The sequence below is a fragment of the Marmota flaviventris genome, chromosome 19 (assembly GCF_047511675.1).
Source record: "Marmota flaviventris isolate mMarFla1 chromosome 19, mMarFla1.hap1, whole genome shotgun sequence".
Classification (NCBI taxonomy): Eukaryota; Metazoa; Chordata; class Mammalia; order Rodentia; family Sciuridae; genus Marmota; species Marmota flaviventris.
The window spans coordinates 39192608-39213092 of record NC_092516.1 but is presented as its reverse complement, the minus strand read 5'-3'; the positions used below and the strand labels follow the sequence as shown (position 1 = coordinate 39213092).

General features: G+C 48.3%; 1 protein-coding gene and 1 non-coding gene across 10 annotated transcripts in view; one reads left to right on the top strand and one right to left on the bottom strand.

The window, feature by feature from the left end:
* Nucleotides 1-20485, bottom strand: part of Prkar1b (protein kinase cAMP-dependent type I regulatory subunit beta) — a 136065-nt gene that overhangs the window by 83605 nt on the left and 31975 nt on the right. For all 9 annotated transcript variants that reach the window (XM_071605380.1, XM_071605379.1, XM_071605378.1 and 6 more), the window contains 2 exons: nt 12817-12987; nt 10102-10193 (listed from right to left, as the gene is read on the bottom strand). In XM_071605380.1, coding sequence (XP_071461481.1) covers nt 10102-10193; nt 12817-12987 — 263 coding nt within the window. The remainder of the gene's footprint in view (nt 1-10101; nt 10194-12816; nt 12988-20485) is intronic.
* Trnaa-cgc (transfer RNA alanine (anticodon CGC)) lies at nt 6882-6954 on the top strand. The gene has a single exon. It is a non-coding gene; the product is annotated as a tRNA-Ala (tRNA).

Genomic DNA, 20485 nt, shown 5'->3' with positions numbered 1-20485 from the left:
CAGGATGAAAATCTAAGCGAGGCTTCAGGAGTATCCTCAGCATAACAAGGAGTAAGATTCTGACACAGACTAGAGATGGATGTACCTAGAGAGGGCGACACCCAGTCAAGGATAAGTACTGTCTGATTCTACTCAAAGAGGTCCCTAGAGCAGTTGGCTCCATGGGTACAGAGTAGGATGGTGGGAGCCGAGGGCTGCGGAGGATCTGGAGAATGAATGTCTAAGGGATGCTGTCTCCATTGAGGAAGATGAGAAGGACTGGGGGTAGACAGTGGAGATGCTGCTGGACTCTCCACTTAGGAGTGGTTAAAGTGATGGATTTTTATGTCACATACATTTAACCACATTTTTTAAATTTAGGGAAAAGACACAGAACAAATTTAAAACTTCTGCATGAGAAAAAGTGTCATAGACCAGGTCAGAAGACCAGCAGCTACTTGGGAAAATAAGTGCAATGTGTTTAATCACAGCCTGAATTTGTTAGTTTAGAAATAACTCAGGCAAGCCAGGTGCGGTGGCTCATGCCTGTAACCCCAGCAGCTCAGGAGGCTGAGGCAGGAGGACTGCAAATTCAAGGCCAGCCTCAGGAACTTAAGCAACTTAGTGAGAGCCTGACTCAAACTAAAAAGGGCTGGGGGGTGTGGGACAATGGTAAAACACTTCAGGGTTAATCCCTAGTATCACAAAAAGTAGAGGAGGAAGAGGAGGAAGAGGAGGAGGAGGAGGAGGAGGAGGAGGAGGAGAGAAAAAAGCAAAGAAATAACTCAGCCATCAGGATAGCTCTCAAAGAATCAGGTTATCATTTTAGGGCTTGGTGCAGTCAACAGTGCAGCCCCCTCTCCAAAGATGAGAAATTTGCAATGATAGAGCCCAGGTCTCAGCAAGGGGTCCTTCTAAAAAGGATTCCTGAGCAGGCCACAGCCCAGAAACCGGCCTGATGGTGAGATGTGATTTCCCTAATAGACAGGCCCAAGAGCCACAAGGCTGATCCAACAGACTCCTAACACACAGCTGGGCCAGCAGGAGTCAGGGCAAGCTTTCCAGACACATCCTTCAGAAGTGAAATCCGTCCCTTGGACCCAGCGAGCCCAGTGCACAGATGTCTGCAAAAGGAATAAGGGGAAGAGGTGGGCTGACACGAGATGATATCCAAGAGGAACACACCAGAAATTTCTGACTGGCAGACATATCACACTGCTCTGGTCTGCCCCTTGCACCTCTGTTTCCAGAAACAGCAGCTTCCTGCTGAGCAGCCCTGGCCACGGGCTGCAGCCGTGTCATTCAGCTCCACTCCTTGGGTGACCAACCCAGCTCCCAGCTCACCTGGCACCTGTCCAGAACCTCCAACTTAGCATGAGCACTCTTCCTGGGAAGGTCTCCCTGCTCTGCCTTGCCTGGAAAACTAGCCATCCTTGAAGGCACAGCTGAAAGCTCCCTCTCCCCAGAGGAGAATCAGTCACTTCTCCCTCAGTGGTCCTGCAGCATCCAATGGACATGTCCCATGTGACGACCCCCAGTACAGGGGGAACAATTCACTTTTTAAATACTGGTCCCTACTTGAGGGGCCTCCCTGTCAGGAGAGATGGCCACGTCCCAGGTGGGGACATGTAGAGGAGCACAATAGCCATCGAGCCAGGGTTCACCCTCTGGCTGGCCACAAAGCTGGGGGCCCCCTCTAGCTTTCTGGGAGTCAGACTCCCCACCTGGAGTGGGGATGACATTCCCATGACACATCCCCCAGGGTCACCATGAGGCACATGGGGCTGTGTCCCTATAGCTCTCAGCCACGTTCATGGCCCCTGCCTGGGTCTTGGGAAGCACCATCCAAGACTGAGTTACAAATTCAAGTGTTTTTCGCATTCTGCAGGGAGCCGGGAGGAGGGCGTACATACCCATCAGGAGGCTTGATCTAGGCACTAAGGGAATTGTGTGGCCTTGGACAGGCCACCTGCTTTCACTGAGCCTGTCACTTGGGAACAGGAGGGTCCACATGAATGAGGAGGTGCTGTCTTTAGCACACAGCCCAGTGGACAAGGGACGTGTCCTATCTCCCCATGTTGCCATCTTCTCTCCAGACCTCTCCTTACAGCCAGCTCACCCTACTGGTAGCAACTAGGCTATTTCTAGGTACTGGGACTCAAGGATCCAGAGTCTGAAAGCCAATCACCCCCTGCCCCAGAAAAGTGCAGTGGCCCAGGCCACCACTAGGGGGCACCCTGCAGAGTGTCTGCCTGGCCATGGGTCCAGGCCCTGCAGCCTGAGGCCTAGATGGACTTGCAGAGGTCTTTTCTCAGCAGCCAGTGGTGAGCACCCACACCTTCTCTAGATTCAGAGGTCCCTATGGTGGGAGTGGGGCCTCTGTCATCCAATCCATGTGACCTAAAAAGGTGAATGGCTGGGAAAGGGGTCTCTGGCATGCTGGAGACGTACACACCATTTAATTCTAGAAGTTTTAAAACCTTAAGTATCAAAGAAGCAAGGCCATGGGCAAGACTCACAGCCGAGGCCAGGTGGCCCTCAGGATGAGGGCACTCCACGGCTCCTCTCACCCCAAACCCAGGAACTGAATGCAGCACAAGACCACACTGTTACCGTCTCCTGCGCTTCAATATAAGGCACCCTGGTAGCCCTTTCAAACGAAGAACCTCACAGAGATTGAACATGTGCCACAATTCCCAATCCACACGACAGCTCCATCACCTGGAAAATTCTGAGCACTTGGAAAACTCTTGTTCTCTTCAAAAGGTTGTTGCTATCCTCTGAGAGGGAAATGATCTGTGCACACTCATGGGGGGAAAGACAGGTCAGCCCAGAGTCTGGGCTCAAGTCACAGCCTCCTCTCCTCCCAGCTTTGTGGCCCTGGGCTGCTTGCTTAGGCTCTCTGTGCCTCATCTGTCCCACAAAGCCAGCCTCAGACGATGCAGGTGAGGAAGGTGGTCCAGGAACTGGCGACAGACCCATCATCCCATGCCAGCTCCAGAGCTCCAATTTTGGCCTCCCACTGGATTCTGGCCTCTAAAACTGAAGATTTGTTAACCTCTTGTCTACAGCAAGCCTGGCTTTGTGCCAGAGGAAAATCAAATCTTTTGCATGTTCAAGCCAATAATCTTCTCCTCGGATGAGGCCCTGCGTTTTCCAAAATGCAAATTTTGTTTTTTTGAATGTTGCCTGAAAGGGAAGCACAAAGTCCCAAAGCCCAAGACAGGCTAGAGAAAAGGGACCAAAAAGGCTCAGAAAAGTAAAGAGACAGCTCCTTCAGGCTGCATGTGACTGGGCAGACAGTATGTTTTTCCCATCACCTAAGGCCTGGAGCCAATTTGTGGAAAAAAACAGACTACAAAGATACGCGGGTGGGAGGAAGAGAGACAGCAACAGATAGCAGGAGAGACAGCTGCGTGGCCAGCGGTGCTGCACTCAGGCCAGAGGTCTGTGTTTTAATTAGAGCAGCAGAGAGCAGGAGCTGCTGCCAGGGAGGCCGCCCCAGAGCGAGACACCCTCACCTGCCTGCCCATCTGGCAGCTCCTACAGAGGTCCCAGCCGAGGGTCCAATGCACAGTGCAAACCCAGGCAATGCTGCCTAATTAGCACACTTCCTGGCTCCCAGGGGTTCAACGGTATTCCCTCTAGAGACACCCCGATCAGGGCAGCTGTGAAGGGGCCAGGATGGAGCCCAGGGGCCCCTGTCTCCTTCCCCTGGGCCTGAAGTACAACCTTCCAGGCCAGAAACAGATGCTTCAGACACATCCCAGGACTCCCAAGCATCCCAGGGGCCAACTCCTGGGGCTGCTCCTGTCCCCAGCCAAGAACTAACTGCCCAGGGCCTCAATGGGAGGAGTGAGAATCTACTCTTGCTGCTAACAGTCAACACCCAGTGAGAGGCTGTCAGCCATCCTCAGGCCCTCCCTAGGAACCATGTGACTGTTAGGGGTTGTGAAGGGGCAGGTCCAGGGTAATGTGTTCCAGTCTCAGCTTGGACACTTGCTATGTGGCCTAGCACAGGGACAAGGGCCTTCCCCTCACGGAGCCTTGGAGCTCTCTTCTTTACACTGAGATAGGAGATAAGATGACCTCCCAGGGACCTAACGAGGCAGGTGATAGTGATGATGGCGACAGTGGTGATGATGATGGTGGTAGAGGTAATGACGATGAAGATGATAGCGGTGATAACAATGGTGATGATGACAACAGCGATGATGACGATAATGGTGGTGAGTAGGGTGATGGCGATGGTGATGATCAGATGGTGGTGATGGCGATGGTGATGATCAGATGGTGGTGATGGCGATGGTGACGCGTGACAGCGACGATGATGATAACGACTATGATGGTGATGATAACACACATATGGATTTTAATTGCATTACATCCTCACCCCGACCCTCCAGGGTTTTATCACCCTCATTTGACACCTGAGGAAACCGAGGCACAAAGAACGACTTCACAGTTACAACTCATAAACAGCAGTGCGCAGCTCTCACCTTTTAAAAGATGTCTTGACACACCTTAAATTGTGGTGTCCGAGTGAGATTGCGTGTGCATGCACAATTATGTGTGTAAGTGTGTGCATGTGTGTGTTAAGGGCTCCACTCCAGCCCCATACTCTGTATTCAGGGCTCTCCTGATTCTCTTTCTTGCCCCAACACCCACCAGTCCAGACCCCGTGCCCTGGAGCTACCATTCACCCTGGGACATGAAGACCCCACACTGATAATTCTTGGACAACAGGATGGAACCCTGGTTCTGTTTCCAGTGGACCGTGTGTCCTTGGGAAAGGGCAAGAGGGTACAGAGGCTGCAAAGCTCACCCTATGCTCCTCGGGGCACCATGCAAAGGGCTGCAGAGAGCCTTCAGTAAGGCAAGACTGGAAATACTGACGTCCTGCAAGAGATAGCAGGAAGCTTGGGAGAATCAGCCTTCCCCCACAACCACTCTGCATTATCTTATTTTAAATAGAGGGTTTAATTAAAGATAATCTTCACCCTTTTCCAAGCTTAAGTATCTCTGGTGCAATGTAAAAAGACACCGTTATAAATTGACAAGAGTAAAATCACCCAGCCCATGAAAATGGGTTTGTCGTGAATCTAAATTTGGAGGGCAAAGTCGTTAGGCAAGAAGGTGTGCTCGCCCGCAAGCGGATTCCTTTGTAAGGAATATTCTGCTTTATTCTGCCCACGCAGGGAAGCAGAGGAGCCGCAGGCAGCCCGAGATCAGGGCGTGCCAGACACCCAGTAAACCTGGAAGGAACTTTGCTGGACCTGCCAAACCACAGCTGCAGGGGAGACAGAGCCCTGAAGCCCAGCTTCCAGAACACTGGGAAAAGCAAAGGCTCTGGATGCTGCACGGGGAGACATCATGTGAAAGGTCAAGAGACAGTGCCTCCCTGACCGCTCCCTCTGGAACAGGTCCTGAGCCATCTGCCTGCTTCTTTAGAGACTGTCGCCAGAAAAAGGAGCCCAGCATTTCGATATGGAAAGTGAGCTTTCCTCTGCGCAAAATAGAAGACCTGAGACAGACAGACACGCCCTGAGAGCGCGCTTCCTCCTCGGGCCAGCCTTGAAAGCACAGTCTCTCATCAAGCCCTCTGCTTCCTCTGCATCCAGCGAGCCCCTCCCACAATTCTAGGGTGTCATTGCCACCTGCCTCTCAGCTACAAAGGACAAGACTGGGCTGAATTTACTGCCTGGTTATGCGAGAGGGCCTGGCACTGGGGTGGCCCAGTCAGCTGAAGTGCCCACCATGCTTTGGCCATCCAGAGGCGACTCCTTCCATTTGGCACAAAAATGAGTTAGGCCAGGCACGGTGGCAGCCTGGGAGGCTGAGGCAGGTGGATCACGAGTTCAAAGCCAGCCTTAGCAAAAGCAAGGCTCTAAGCAACTCAGTGAGACCCTGTCTCTAAATAAAATAAAAAATAGGGTGTGGGATGTGGCTCAGTGGTTAAGTTCCCTTGGGTTCCCCAGCATCCACCTCCCCAAATAAAAGTGAGTTAGCAGGGCCAATAAGACCCTAGGCCCAGTCACTCAGCTCCCCTCCCCTGAGGACTTGAAGTTTCATTACCAATGGTCTGTGTGACAGTGAGCCATGAAACAGGTGATTCCTGGCCCTTGGGTCTGTGTGCAGAGGGGCCACAGAGGGTCCCGGGAGGCCCAGCAGGGTCAAGCAAGGGTCCTCAGGCAGTCTCCAGATGAGGGCCTTCACTCTACACTTTCTGAAATTTTAACATGTGAATGTATCACCCATTCAAAATCTAAACTTAAATTACACTGTAAATGGATGTTTAAATTCAACTTAAAATAGATACAACATTTCAGTCACCTAGCCCCGGTGACCAGGGCTGCCCTGGCTGAGTATTATGAACTGGGGCTTAAAATAACCGAATTTTTTTCCTCTCAACTGTCCAGATGTCCAAAATCAGAATCAGTGGGTAGGAACCCAGGTGTGGGCAGGGCGATGCTTCTCCAGAGGCTCCAGGGGAAACCCTCCTGCCTCCCCCAGTTTCCTGTGGCTTCCTCTGTGATTCGAGGCCACAGTGCCCCACCCTGCCTGCGTGGGCCCACATCCTCCTCCTCTGTGTGTTGCCCAGCCCCTCCCCATCCCCTCACCCCCAGCAAGGACACATGGGACAGTTTTCAAAACATGCCTGAAGAATCCAGGATCATCTCCCACCCGGACCCTTGATTTAGTCACATTTGCAAAGTCCTTTCATGCTTATGTAGGAGACATCCCCAGGGCCCAGGGGAGTTGGGTCATGAGTATATTTGGGGGGCCTACCTCCCTACTGCCCCTCACTAGAGCCTGAAGTCCTTCAGGGTGGGAGGTCACCCCTGGCCTCCAGTGATGGGGGATCTTGCTGAACAGTCTTCTTTAAATCTGAGCCTAGGGCTGAGGATGTAGCTCAGTTGGTAGAGTGCTTGCCTCGCATGCACAAGGCTCTGGGTTCAATCCCCAGTACCATCAAAAAAAGGAAAAAAAAAAAAAAAAACTCTGAGCCTAAACCCTTCTCCCTGAGCAAAATAGCTCAGGACACCACCTTGTTCAGAAACTTCCAAGGAGGCTGCATAACCCAGGAATCAGAGAAAATGACTCCATGTTTCCTTGAACATAAATAACTTCTAGGGTGGGGATATCATGGGCTCCACATGAGTACTGGCCACATGTGGACCCTTCTAGCACACAGAAAACACGAGAGGACAAGGGGACTGACTGCATGCTCCTTGCCCAACGTGCCCCTCAGTGCCACAGTCCCCACCCTGTGATGTTTCCTGGGATCCTGGCAGTCACAGGTACAGCAAGGATCGATTAAACCATAGCTCTACACCATGCTATACCAGCTCTTATGGAACAAGCTCAGGGGTCCAAGCTCAGGGGTCACAGGACACTGGACCAAGCTGGCAGGAGCAGTGAGCAGAGGGGGGTTCTCCACAGCAATGTGAGAGGTCGGGAATCACAGCCCTACACAGAGCTCCTGCAGGCCGCCCACTGGCCATTCTGGGTGAAAACCCGGCAAAATGTACTTTATAAAAGCCTTTGCGCACCCTGCAGGATTTGAGAGTCCAATCTCCTGGACCCAGAGCTGCTCTGGGAATGTCTGCTGTGTAAAAACCCTCTGCTTTGCTCTTTGAGGAAACACTGTAACATCAGAAATCAGAAACCTAGGAGAACTTGGCAAAGGGGGAGGTGAAAAAAATTGTTTCATTTTTACAAAGCAACACTGCAAATGCTAAAAAAGAAAATGAGATCTACACTTTTAGAAGGCCTCCTAGAGCATCATCAGTATACCAAGCACAGCGTTCATAGCTCGGTACATCAGGCATGTCCTGATGTTGGGTGAAGGATTCCCACATGCATACTTCATTTTTTTGTTTTGTTTTCTTTTGTAGTATTGGGAATTAACCTAAGCATCACACATGCTAAATAAATGCTGTACCACTGAGCAACATCTGCAGCCACCCCCCTTTTTAAATTTTGAGACAGGGCCTCCCTACATTGTCCAGACTGGCCTCAAATTTGTAAGCCTCTTGCCTCAGCCTCCTGAGTTTCTGCGATTACTGGTGTGTACCATACTGTCGGTCCCCATGTAAGCTTAGGTGGAGAGATGCATGCAAACCCAGAGAATAGCCTACAAGGACCATCCCAGCCCACTGCTAGTGGTTCCTTGGGGAGTAGAACAAAGAGTCTTTTCTCAAATATTGTATGTTATTTGGATTTTGTCTGGAACTTTTAATAAAATGTGATCAGTTGATCTAATGAAGAATTACAACTTACCAAAAATATTTTTTTTTAAAAAAAGTAAATTTTAAAATATTACTCACGCTTTGATCTTTGTCAAGGAATTTATTTTGAAGAAATAAATGGACAAGAACTCAATGATGACCACCCGGTCATCAAATGGTTGTTTATAATATTAAAAATGCAAATAGCCATCGTAGGAAGGCAGCTAAAGTGTAGCAATTTTGTAGAAATTGACTTTTTTAAAAAACACTAAAATATCTTTATTGACAGAGAAAGAGATTCAGGACATCCAAGGTATGACAGTATATGGAATGAGATTCTGTTCTGTGAAGGTCCGTGGAGAGAGGGTTTGTGCAGGAAAGTAACCCTAAAGACGGTCCCAAAATGCTCCAGGGATTATCTTTGGGAGTCAGGAGTCAGGGGACATATTTACTTTTTTGCTTTATCAAAAATTTCTGGGGCTGGGGATGTGGCTCAAGCGGTAGCACGCTCGCCTGGCATGCGTGCGGCCTGGGTTCAATCCTCAGCACCACATACAAACAAAGATGTTGTGTCCGCCGAGAACTAAAAAATAAATATCAAAAAAAAATTCTCTCTCTCTCTCTCTCTCTCTCACTCTCTTTAAAAAAAAAAAAAAATCTGGGTTTTCCAAGTATTTCCATGATCAACTTCCCAACCACAGCATTTGAATCCCTGAAGCTCACAAGTCCCTCTTCTTGGAACATCCTGGCCTCCTGCCTACTCACCAAGACTCAGCCACCCTGGCCTGAGTACTATGAACTGGGACTCCAAGGACAAGTGGAAGAGTGGGGTATGTATTTTTGTCCATCTTTGCAAGGGCCAGGCAGGTCCTAGCATATGGAAGGTACTGGAACAGTCAGCCTAACAGGGGAAAAACAGGTGTGAGTGGTGGGAACATGAGGTTAAGGGAATAATTCTATAATCTTGGCCCACAGTACTGACCCCCACATGCTTTCTTTTCCAAAAAGCAATTTACCTGCAGCCCTGCCTGGCTTAAGTAGACAGGATATGTCACATTCCTCAGCAAACTACCTGTTATCTGCCGGAGAAATGCAGGCCCAAAATAATGTTGATAAGAGGAACACAAGTTACCCTGAAGGGGGACACTTTTGTGACCCTTTACACAAACCAGATCCTGGAACTCAGGGAGATAAGGATAATTTCTCCTAGCCATAAAATCTGTAACAATTTATGATTAAGAATCCAATTAAAACTGGTCAGCATGGGCCAAAGTGACCTAGAGTTGTCATGGCGGTGGGGACTTGAAAGTTTGATGTCATTCTACTATCAGTCAAATGTCAAGAGGTGGACCTGGGCAGGACTCTCTAGAAACTTCTCCAGGATCCCCAATAAAACTGGGGGGGCAGGAGAGGCATGCTGTCCCTTTCTTCTCTGAGAGGACCCACTCTCTCCTTGGAAGTATCTCCTTTTCTTTTTCTTATCCTTTCAATAAACTCCTGCCTGTCGCTCTGAGCGACACGTCTGAAATCTTTCTGACTTAATTGCAAGAATTGGGGTTTAGTGGGGAGGCGTCTTTGTACCGCCTCAGTTTCCCAGAAAGCCCCAGCCCTGTATGATGAGGGCAAAAAGAGGCACCATGGTATGTTTCCAGGACTGGCTTACCATGTGGGAGTCATGCATCCAGGCCTAGGATTTGAGGGTGGCAGTGGGGCGCTGCCAGGAACAAGACAGCTCTCCTGAGCAGGACCAGGGGCACACAGCACAGTATTTCCAGAAGTCATTCCTGCCTTGGGAGCCCATGGTTCCGGCACCGGTGTGATTCCCGAAGTGAGGTGTGGGACCAGAGCAGCTGCCGCAGAAGAGAGGGACCGAGCCCTTCACCACACCTACCTTCTCTCATTGTCGTCCAGGTGAGCAAAGAGCACGTTCTTAGAGATGGCTTTGGCCAGCGCAGTCATGGTCTTGTAGTCCTTGGGAATGACCTGCAAGGAAGCCAAGGAGAGTAAGGAGACAGGGCACAGGGTCTGGTGCCAGAGTTGACTTCAGACTCCTGCTTGGCCCTGGGGCTGTGACATGGCTTGAAATCAAACTCTTCAGCTTCTCATGTGGGGCTGCTCTCAGAAGATGCCAAAAAGACACGGTGTGTAACTTGATAAGTATGTCACAATTTTTTAATTGTTTAAAATAAATAAAAGATAAAGAACCTGAAATGGCCCCAGAGGAGGCTCAGGCACCATCTAGAATCTGGGATCATTGCTGACTGGCTCTGCTGGACTTTCAAGCCACCTGGAAGGTGCTATGACATCCAGTTGTGAGGTTACGGTCTTTTCTTGATTCATTTCACTGGATTTTTAAAAAGATAACAAACACAGCTTGGCACAGTGGCACACTCCTGTAATCCCAGAAGCTCAGGAGGTTAGACACAAGGACCGAGAATTCAAAGCCAGCCTCAGCAACTTTTTAAATTAATTAATTAATTTATTTATTTTTGTGGTGCTGAAGGTTGAACCCAGGGCCTCGTGCATGCGAGGCAAGCAATCTACCAACTGAGCTACATCCCCAGCCTCAGCCCTAAGTAATTTAATGAGATGCTATCTCAAAATAGAAAAAGGGCTGGGGATGTGGCTCAGTGGTTAAGCACCCCTGGGTTCAATCCCCAGTAGCAAAAACAAACAAACAAAAGAATAAACAGTTGTTTAGAATTTTAAAAGCTAAAAGAATTAGAAAACTTGCTGGATGCAATGGCACACACCTGTAACTCAGGAAGCTGAGGCAGAAGGATTGTAAGTTTGAGGCCAGGCTCAGCAAATTAGTGAGACCCTGTGTCAAAAAAGAGCTGAGGAATGCAGCTCAGTGGTAAAGTGCCCCTGGTTCAATCCCCAGTACCAAAAAAAAAAATTGGGAGAGGGATGGGGAATTGAACTCTGGGGCATTCGACCACTGAACCCCCTCTCCAGCCCTATTTTGTATTTTATTTAGAGACAGGGTCTCCCTGAGTTGCTAAGTGCCTCACTTTTGCTGAGGCTGGCTTTGAACTCGAAATCCTCCTGCCTCAGCCTCCCAAGCCACTGGGATTACAGGCGTGTGCCACTGCACACGGCTCAAAAAATATTTCTTAAATAGACAACTCAGTCGTGCTTGGAAGTGTACCCACTGTGATGCTGACCCAGGGAGGAGGAAAGGACACAGTGAGAAGAGAGAGGGGATAAATGGGGCGGGCAGACATCTGGGCTGCCATGGCCAGGAATGCAAGAAGGCATCAGCAGTGCCCTCTGCTCCCATGGGGATTCAAGAGCCACCTGCAGGAGCTCTGGATCCACGTGCTGACCAAGGGGTTCCTGAGCGAATGGAAAGCACTGCCGTCCCCCTCTCCCCCCAACAATGAGCAGCTACCACGCAGGCCCTGTTTGTGGTGCAGACCTAGAAGGCTGCCTGGGCCATGGCGAACCGCACCTTGAGCTCCAGCCACCCCAGAAGGCTTGGAGGGGACAGGTGCACAGGATATCCAACACCACGTAGCCCTTTGAGAGATGCCTCTGAGAGACTGGACCGAGGTTCCCATGAGCCCCTACAGTTCTAGCAGACGTGTTAAAAAGCATCTTTTTTATTTTGGAACAGATTCTACTCACATAAAAGTTGTGAGGACAGCACTGGACACCACCCCCGGGTTCCCCTTCTGTCGGCATCTGACTTCACCTGGGTGCATTCGCAACAACTTTGGAACCAGCCCTGGTCCACAATGTGTAGCTGAACTCCACCCCTGATTCTGACTTCCTGAGTTTTCAGACGGCCTTCCCCTGCCTTGGGACCCTGGCCAGCAACATTCAGTGGTCCCGCCTCCTCCGTCCCCTCTTGCCTGTGGCATCCCTCAGAAGTCCCCTGCTTGATGAATACAGGTCACATCCCCACCTTGGGATTGTCTGTGCTTTTTCTTGTGCTTAGATTACAGATCTGAGGAGGTTTTGTTTTCTGGGTTTTTTTGTTTGTTTGTTTTTTGGAGGGGGGACCGTGGATGGAAGGTGTCTGATGGATTTTTAAAATCATACTTTTACTAGTTTTTGTGATCTGATCATAAAGAATTAAGCACTAGGAAGGAGACCACACAGGGAGCACAGCTTCCATTCTGCAAGATGAAGAAGGTGCTGGTGGTGGGTAGTGGTGCTGCCTTTACCCTCTGTGTCCCTGAACTGTCTCAGGAGGGTCTGAACTGGGGCCCCAGATTCCTGTGCTCCAGCCCTAACCACCAGGGTTCTGGAGATGGGGGCGTTTTGATGAAGTCATGAGGGTGATCCTGGGTATGTCGGGATCAGTGTCCTAAGGAGACACCAGAGGCCTGCAGCAGGACAGAACCATATAGTCCCTCCAGCCACCCTGGTGAGTCTTGTCCTTCCCTAAGCCGGTCAGAATCCTAAAACAGAGACACCTCTCCAAAAAGTTCAACCCATAAACACGCTCTCAGTTCATGCTGGTAGAGATGATGTGACTCCAATCCTGATGGTGACCACGTCTCCCCTCCCATCTGTGATCAGATAGGAAACCAGGGCCCCCAGGCACCATGGGTTCCTTGGGGATCTGGTGTGTGAGAGCCCCAGGCTGAGCCCTCACCTTCCTGACATAGGACACTGCATCCTCCTCTGTGTAGACCTCCGCGCTCACACCCCCTCGCCGGCGGCGGGCCTTCACCACGGGGTTTGGGGGGGTCGGAGACACCTCCTCATCGTGGGACTCTGGCTGCGAGTTTGACTTCTGCCGGGCCAGAATCTGCCTGTTTTCTTCCTGTACAGGGAGAAGAAATGGGGAAAGGAGGTGAGAACATGGTCAGGACATAGCCAAACCCTAGGAATTTGTTGAAATGGGAGGAAAGGTCTCTAGGGGTCCCAAGGGCAAGGACAGGGACCCACCATTTATCTCACAAGCTCCTGGTCACCATCACCACTGCCAGAAACCCCTGCCTCAAGCACCTTTGATGACTTCCATCTGACGACTCCTAGTCTTGAAGAATGTCTCCTCCAGACTGGCCATATATATCCCCTGACCAATTCAGACACCTACGCGACCCCACCCCGCTCCTGGGTTCTGGCTCCTGCATGGACTTCAAGGGCATCTCCAAGTCCACCTGTTCCAAGCTGGATGACTGCGCCAGCCACAGTGCCCTCACCCCAGGCCACTTCTTGTTCATTCACACAGTAAGCACTATTTATCTCTGGGCCTGTTGGGTGAGTCTAAATGCCTGGTATCAACCTCTCAAGTCTGAGGCTACCAATTCAGTTTCTGAGACCCCCACAAGGGGCTCTGCTCATCCCATACCCTGGTACCTGACTCACAATAAACATTGGGAAGTATCTGTGGGTGCCTCACCAAGGCCCTCAGCAACTCAGCAAGATTCTGTCTCAAAATTAAAAAGAAAAGGACTGGGGATGTGGCACAATGGTAAAGCACCCTTGGGTTCAATCCCCAGCACCCCAAAATAAAAAACTGCAGTGCCCCACCATCACAGTCTAAAGAGTGTTCATGTTCACCTAGAACCTCAGAATAGGACCTCATTAGGAAATAGGTTTCTGTAGCTATGACTAAGGCAAGAATTGAGAAGAGGTCATCCAGAATTTGAAAGGGCCCTCAACCCAATGGTAATGTCCTTATAAGACACAGGAAATAAGTCAAAAAGACACAGAAAAGCAGCCACATGAACACACAGGCAGAGATCAGAGTGACAATTCTTGAGACAAGGAACACCTGAGGCCACCAGAAGTCAGAAAGCAGCAAGAAAAGGTCCTCCCCTGGAGCCTCAGGAGGGAGCACAGCCCTACTGACACCTCATTCTCAGGTTCCACGCCTCCATGACTGTGAGAGGAAAACTTACTGATCTACACAGCTGGAGGCTACACCCCGCAGAGGCCAGCCCTGCTCAAGGTCATGCAAAGTCATTCTGCCCGTGGTGAGTGAGCATCCTCCCCTGGACCTCCACAAAGGGCCTCAGTTGAGGAAGCCACTTGCCCCAGCCTTATGCATGAACATGGAGGCCAGGAGAGGCCACAGGAGTCCCACAGCCCTGAGCCACCAGGTCCGTGAGCCACCCAGTGGACTCTGAGATCCCTTCTCACCCCCTCTGACATCCTACTGTTGCTCTGGGTTCTCCAGATACCACCTCCAGGACCCTCCCCTGCACTTCAGCTCTCCCTGCACCAGGTGGCTGCAGCACCTTCCTGTGCCCCAAGCCCTCGTGTTCCACTCTGCCCTGAGCTTTGCCCAGGTGAGAGTAGTGGCAAGATCTCCATAAAGAGATCTACTACAGTCTTACCCGTCTTACCCACAGTTACACTCAGTGGACTGCATTCTGAAAATATTAAAAGGAAAATTCCAGAAATAAGCAACTTGTAAGTTTTAAATCGCATGCTATTCTAGGAGCACAATGAAGTCTTGCACCAGACACAGGGCTTGGTGACCCAGTCTCACAGGTCAAGTGGTGGAAGGACTCAAGGTCAGCCTGGCAGCCACCCACTAATGCCTTCTGATGGCTCAAGAGCCTGCCGGTGCAGGACTGAAGATGCTGAGGTATCCAGTGCCAGGAGCCCAGACATCCTGGGGCTCGTAGGAGGGACAAGCACCAGCCAGTGAGTGCCTAATCTCCTATCTTGACTTCAAACACCCTCCCTTTGAGCAAACTATTTATTTTTTCCAAACATTTAACCTACTTCAAATCACCCAGCCAGGATGAAGACCCAGCAGGGAGGTCTCAGATGCTGAGTAGCAGAGAAAGCTACCCAGTATCTGAGACCTCCCTGCTCACCTGACCTCATGCAGGGCCCAGCCCTTCTTCAGCCACAGCCATTTCCCCCAGAGCCTCCTGGCAAAAACATGGCTGTCTCACGGAGGACATGTGGTATGAGATCCTGCTAAATGCCAATCAACTGCAGACCTGTGGGTGGTGGATACGTATGATGACGCCCAAATAGGCCAGAGCAAACCTGGCCAGCACCAAATCGGGCAGTGATTATTGGTCTCTGAACCATCATTGTTTTCAAGTACCTCTCCTCATTTCTCTGTCACATGTCAGGCTCGGACCCATCCATGTCAGCCCCCCTCAACTTGGCAGAGGGAAAGACAGCTTGTCCCACTCACAGGGACAGATCTTGGCTAGCACACACCCCCATCAGCAATTTCACTGTCACCTTATATACCTGTGGATCCAAATGCCCAACCAGGAAATCCTAAGGGTACCACCACCTGCATAATTTTAAATGCAGTCATTTAAAAATATTTTATGGAACTCTCAAAAAGAAGATGGCAAGTGGGTGACACACACATCTTCTTCTTCCAGACACTCACTGGAATGATAGTAACCTTAAAATATGCACATACGTAAATCTGCCACAAGTAAGAAGATGGGAGAGATGTCAAGAGGCTTCAAAGGGTTCCTGGAAACAGCCAGCAGGTCCAGGGGTGGGTGTGACATGCAGATGAAAAGTCCCCTGGCTCTGGAAGGGGAAGGATTTGCCCCTTGAAACCCACAAGTAGAGCACAAGCCATGAAGGTCAGCCGGAAGCACCAAGCCCAGAGGCCGGGCCCCCATGACATCCTGCCGTTCCCTTTCTTACCTTTTATTGTGGAAAATTTCAAGAAGATGTAAAAATGAAAGGAAAAATACAATGAATCACCAAGTGCTCATCACCCAATCTCAATGATGATTAAAATGGAGCCCATCTCTTCCCACCTCATCCTCCCTCCCTCCCCTCGCCCTCTCTCTCGCTCGCTCTCTCTCTCTCACACACACACACATACACAAACACGTTCACATTCACACAGTTGGAGAAAATCTCACAAACTATGTGATTTCACTAAATACTTCAATATGTATCACTAACCCATAACCACAAACAATTTTACACTGTTAGTGGGATTGTAATTAGTAAAACCACTGTGGGAACCAATACGGAGGTTCCTCAAAAGGCTAGACACAGAACCACCACATGACGTAGCTATCCCACTCCTCAGTATTTATCCTAAAGAACTGAAGTCGTCCTACCACACTGGTACATGCAAACCCATATAGAGAGCAGCACAATTTGAGCCAAATTAAGGAACCAGCCTATCCATCAACAGATGAATGGATAAAGAACATGTGGTCTATATACACAATGGAGTTTTATTGAGCCATAAAGAAAAACGAAATAATATAATTTGCAGGGAAATGGATGGGACGAGAGACCATGATATTAAGCGATATCAGTCAAACTCAGAAGGTCTAGGGTCGTATGTTGTCTTGTATATGTGGAAGCTAGAGAGGAAAAAGGAAGAGAAATGGTCTCATGAAAATCAAAGGGAGATCAGTAGAGGAAAGATGCAAAAGGGTAGGAGGTTGGAGGGGAGCTAGGGGGTTATATAGGCAAAATATATTGTTATATTGTGCACACATACAAATATGTAACAGCAAATCCCATCATTACATATAACTATAATACACCAATAAAACATGTGGGAGAAAAAAACCTAACCACAGGGGCTGAAGGAGGCTCAGCAAGAGATTAATTGCCTAACACATGTGAGGACTTGGGTGCAATCCCCAGCACCACACACACACACACACACACATACATACACACACAAAACCACAATACCCATTACCACCCTCCAAAATTAATATTTATTCCTTAATATCATCAAATACCCAGTCAGTGTTGAAACTTCCCCAACTGTCTCCACTTTTAAGGTGGGTTTTTAATCTAATCAGAATCTAAGAGTATTGACTCATTCTTAAATGTAAACAAAGATTTCTTGACATTGAGGAAAATATTCAATATGAATAAAGACCAGGATAAATGAAAAGAAAAAAAATGGCCCTGGGAGAAAATAAATTTAGGACAGAGAAGACAATTTCAAAAAAAATAAAGTCTTGTTTATATACTGCCCAGAGAGATTTGAAGAGATAACTTTATCCACTGGATATTAATAGAATAGTACAAAAATGGAAACTTGGGCTGGGGATGTAGCTCAGTAGCTCAAGTGGTATCGCGCTCGCGTGGCATGTATGCGGCCCCGGGTTCGATCCTCAGCACCACATACAAACAAAGATGTTGTGTCTGCCGAAAACTAAAAAATAAATAAATAAATATTTTTAAAAAATCTCTCTCTCTCTGTCTCTCTCTCTTAAAAAAATCTTTTTTTAAAAATGGAAACTTCCTTTAAAAAGAAATAATATAAGCACATACACATCTCATTTATTCTTTCTTTTAAAATATGTTTTGTAGTTGTAGATGGACAGAATGCCTTTATTTGCTTATATTTATTTGGTGCTAAGGATTGAACCTAGTCCCTCACACATGCTAGGCAAGTGCTCTGCCACTGAGCTATAGCTCAGCTACATTCTTAATTAATATAATTTATATTGCATATAAAATATATGTGTAAAAAATATATATATATAAAATGAATCAGGGAATATTTTATCCAAGGAAAGAGCCAAAAAGACAAATAGAAACCATGTAAGAAAAAAAAATAAAATATCTAACAAAAACAGTCCAAGAGTTTCAACATCTGATCACTTAAAGTTCCATCCTGAATGAGAGAAAATCCTCAAACCTGAATTTGAGGGTCATGGCTGAGAGGACCACAAAATGTTCAGACTGGTCAATAAGGATATTCTATAATATTCTATCCTGAGAATTTCCAGGTATAAGAATTTCCAAAAGTCCTCCCAGGAGAAGTGTCAGGCTGCCTACTGGGAACTGAGTATCAGATCAGCTCAGACTGCTTGACAGGGGGCCCAGACGGGGATGTGAGTGAGGCCACAGATGTTCCAGGGACAGGTCAGGGCTGTAAGTACCCCAGGGACCACAGTTCCACCTGGCCTCTGTGCCCAGAAAACCTGCCTTTTGTGAGTGATAAAGGCATTTTTGCAATATCCCTGATTATTGATTTTTCAACTTTTAGGGGGAAAAAATGTAGACAAAGCAAAGACATCTTAGTGCTTCTGGAAACATATATATAAACATCAGGCCACAGGGTCAAGCCCATGCACAAACTCCCACACTTCAGGCCAACTAAAGGGAACAAAAAGAGAAAAACGTAAAGTGGCATTAGAGATTAAAGTGACACCCTCAAGAGTCCCGCACATCCATCAAGGGCAGCTCACAGACATGAGGGAGGACAGGGACCTCAACAAAGTGCTGCTGCTGTTGCTACTTATAGTGGACAATCTGGGATTCCACACCCAGGGGAAATGCCTTCAAATGAAAGCAAAGAAGGACATGTTCAGACAAACAGATAATCCGTGACGGACAGGCCCATGCTCCAGAAAACACTAAGAGCTGATTTGTTGGCAGGAAAAAAAACAACCCTCAGGGAAGCCCAGAGATGCAAGGAGAGGTCAGACAGAAGAGCAGGTGTGTGGTTGACCCAAACACATTCCAGCCACGTAAAATGCCTGCGTGTCTGCGGCCAGATCTAAATGCACATGGGCCCCAACACCAACACATCTTGTCTCACCTCTACTAACTCCTCCCAGGGCCTCCAACCTGAGTTAGAATGGAAAGCATCCCATGGACAGACAAGTCCACCACAGCCCCATACTTGTCCTGGTGCTTGCTGTCCCCCTGCCAGGATTGCTATTCCCAGGTGCCACCATCTCCTGTCTCTATCCAAATGTCACCTTCTTTGTGCAGGAGAGCACCTGCCCCACATGGCTTCCCCTCACCTCCTATGTTCCTGTTCTCATGGCACCTGCAGCAAGCTAATCGTGGCCTGCTCCATAGAACATATTTTTGACCACTCTCTCCCTCCCTAGATACAAGCTTCACTCACTGCAAAATCTCCAGCCCTTAATTCAGTGCCTACATTGGAAAGATGCTTTTAAAATGAATGAATGGGGGCTGGGGTTGTGACTCAATGGTAGAGCGCTTACCTAGTATGTGTAAGGCACTGGGTTTGATCCTCAGCATCACATAAAAATAAATAAATAAAATAAAGATGTCGTGTCCATCTACAACTAAAATTTTAAAAAAATGAATGAATGCATTTAAAAATTTTTTAGAGTATCATTTTGAAAGTCAGAATAACTCAGCCCAGAAAATTGCAAATGCTTTCCTTCTCTTGCCTGACATCTAGACTTTTGGGGGGGATTGAACCCAGGGGTGCTTAACCACTGAGCCACATCCCCAGGTGTTTTTTTTTTTTTTTTTTGTGTGTGTGTGTGTGTGTGTGTGTGTGTGTTTTATTTAAAGACAGAGTCTCACTGAGTTGCTTAGGGCCTCATTAAATTGCTGAGGCTGGCTCTGAACTCTTGATCGTCCTGCCTCAGCCTCCCAGGATGCTGGGATTACAGGCATGGACCACTGCACCCAGCTGATATATCTAGACTTTAACACACAGACACACACAGACACACACACACACACACACACAGGGGGAGAAGGGAGCCTGTATATATGAAAGAATGCAGAGTGCTGAGTACCAAAAGCCAAGTTGTGAAGTCCCTTCGACTCCGTTGCTGTTATAATGCTAATACAACACAAATAAACGGAAAGGAACAATCATGCCTAAATGAAAATAAAACATTATTTTTTGCCATTGGGCAGACATAAATACCACTAAAACCACCAAAATAAATAACAAATCCCAGAAATGACATCCTCCACTTGCTGTACCCCTGAAAGGCAGTCTCCTTGGGCAAGACTGTCATCTATCAAACTCTGCAAAGAGTGTTACAGGATGTCCAGAAGACACATGTCCAGGCCATGTTGACAGCACAACTTTGGATGAACTGTGTTTATTGCAACCCCCTCTCTGCATGTCCGTCACATATCCAACCCAGTGGTCATGGTGCCCATCCTAAAATTAAAGATGACAATGGATTCAACCCAGTGAAACAGATATGCAAATCAGGGCAAAACCAAGCCAGGCACTGCCAAGACTAACAATGGCTGATCATCCTCTAGAAAATAATGGGGTTCCACACCCTTTGACCCAGCTATCCCTCTCCTCAGTCTACACTCAAAGGACTTAAAGACAGCATTCTACAGGGACACAGCCACATCAATGTTTATAGCAGCACAATTCACAATAGCTAAACTGTGGAACCAACCTAGATGCCCTTCAGTGGATGAATGGATTTAAAAAAATGTGGCATATATAAACAATGGAATATTACTCAGCAATAAAAGAGAATAAAATCATGGCATTTGCAGGTAAATGGATGGCATTGAAGAAGATAATGCTAAGTGAAGTTAGCCAATCCCAAAAATACAAATGCCAAATGTTTTCTCTGATATAAGGAGGCTGA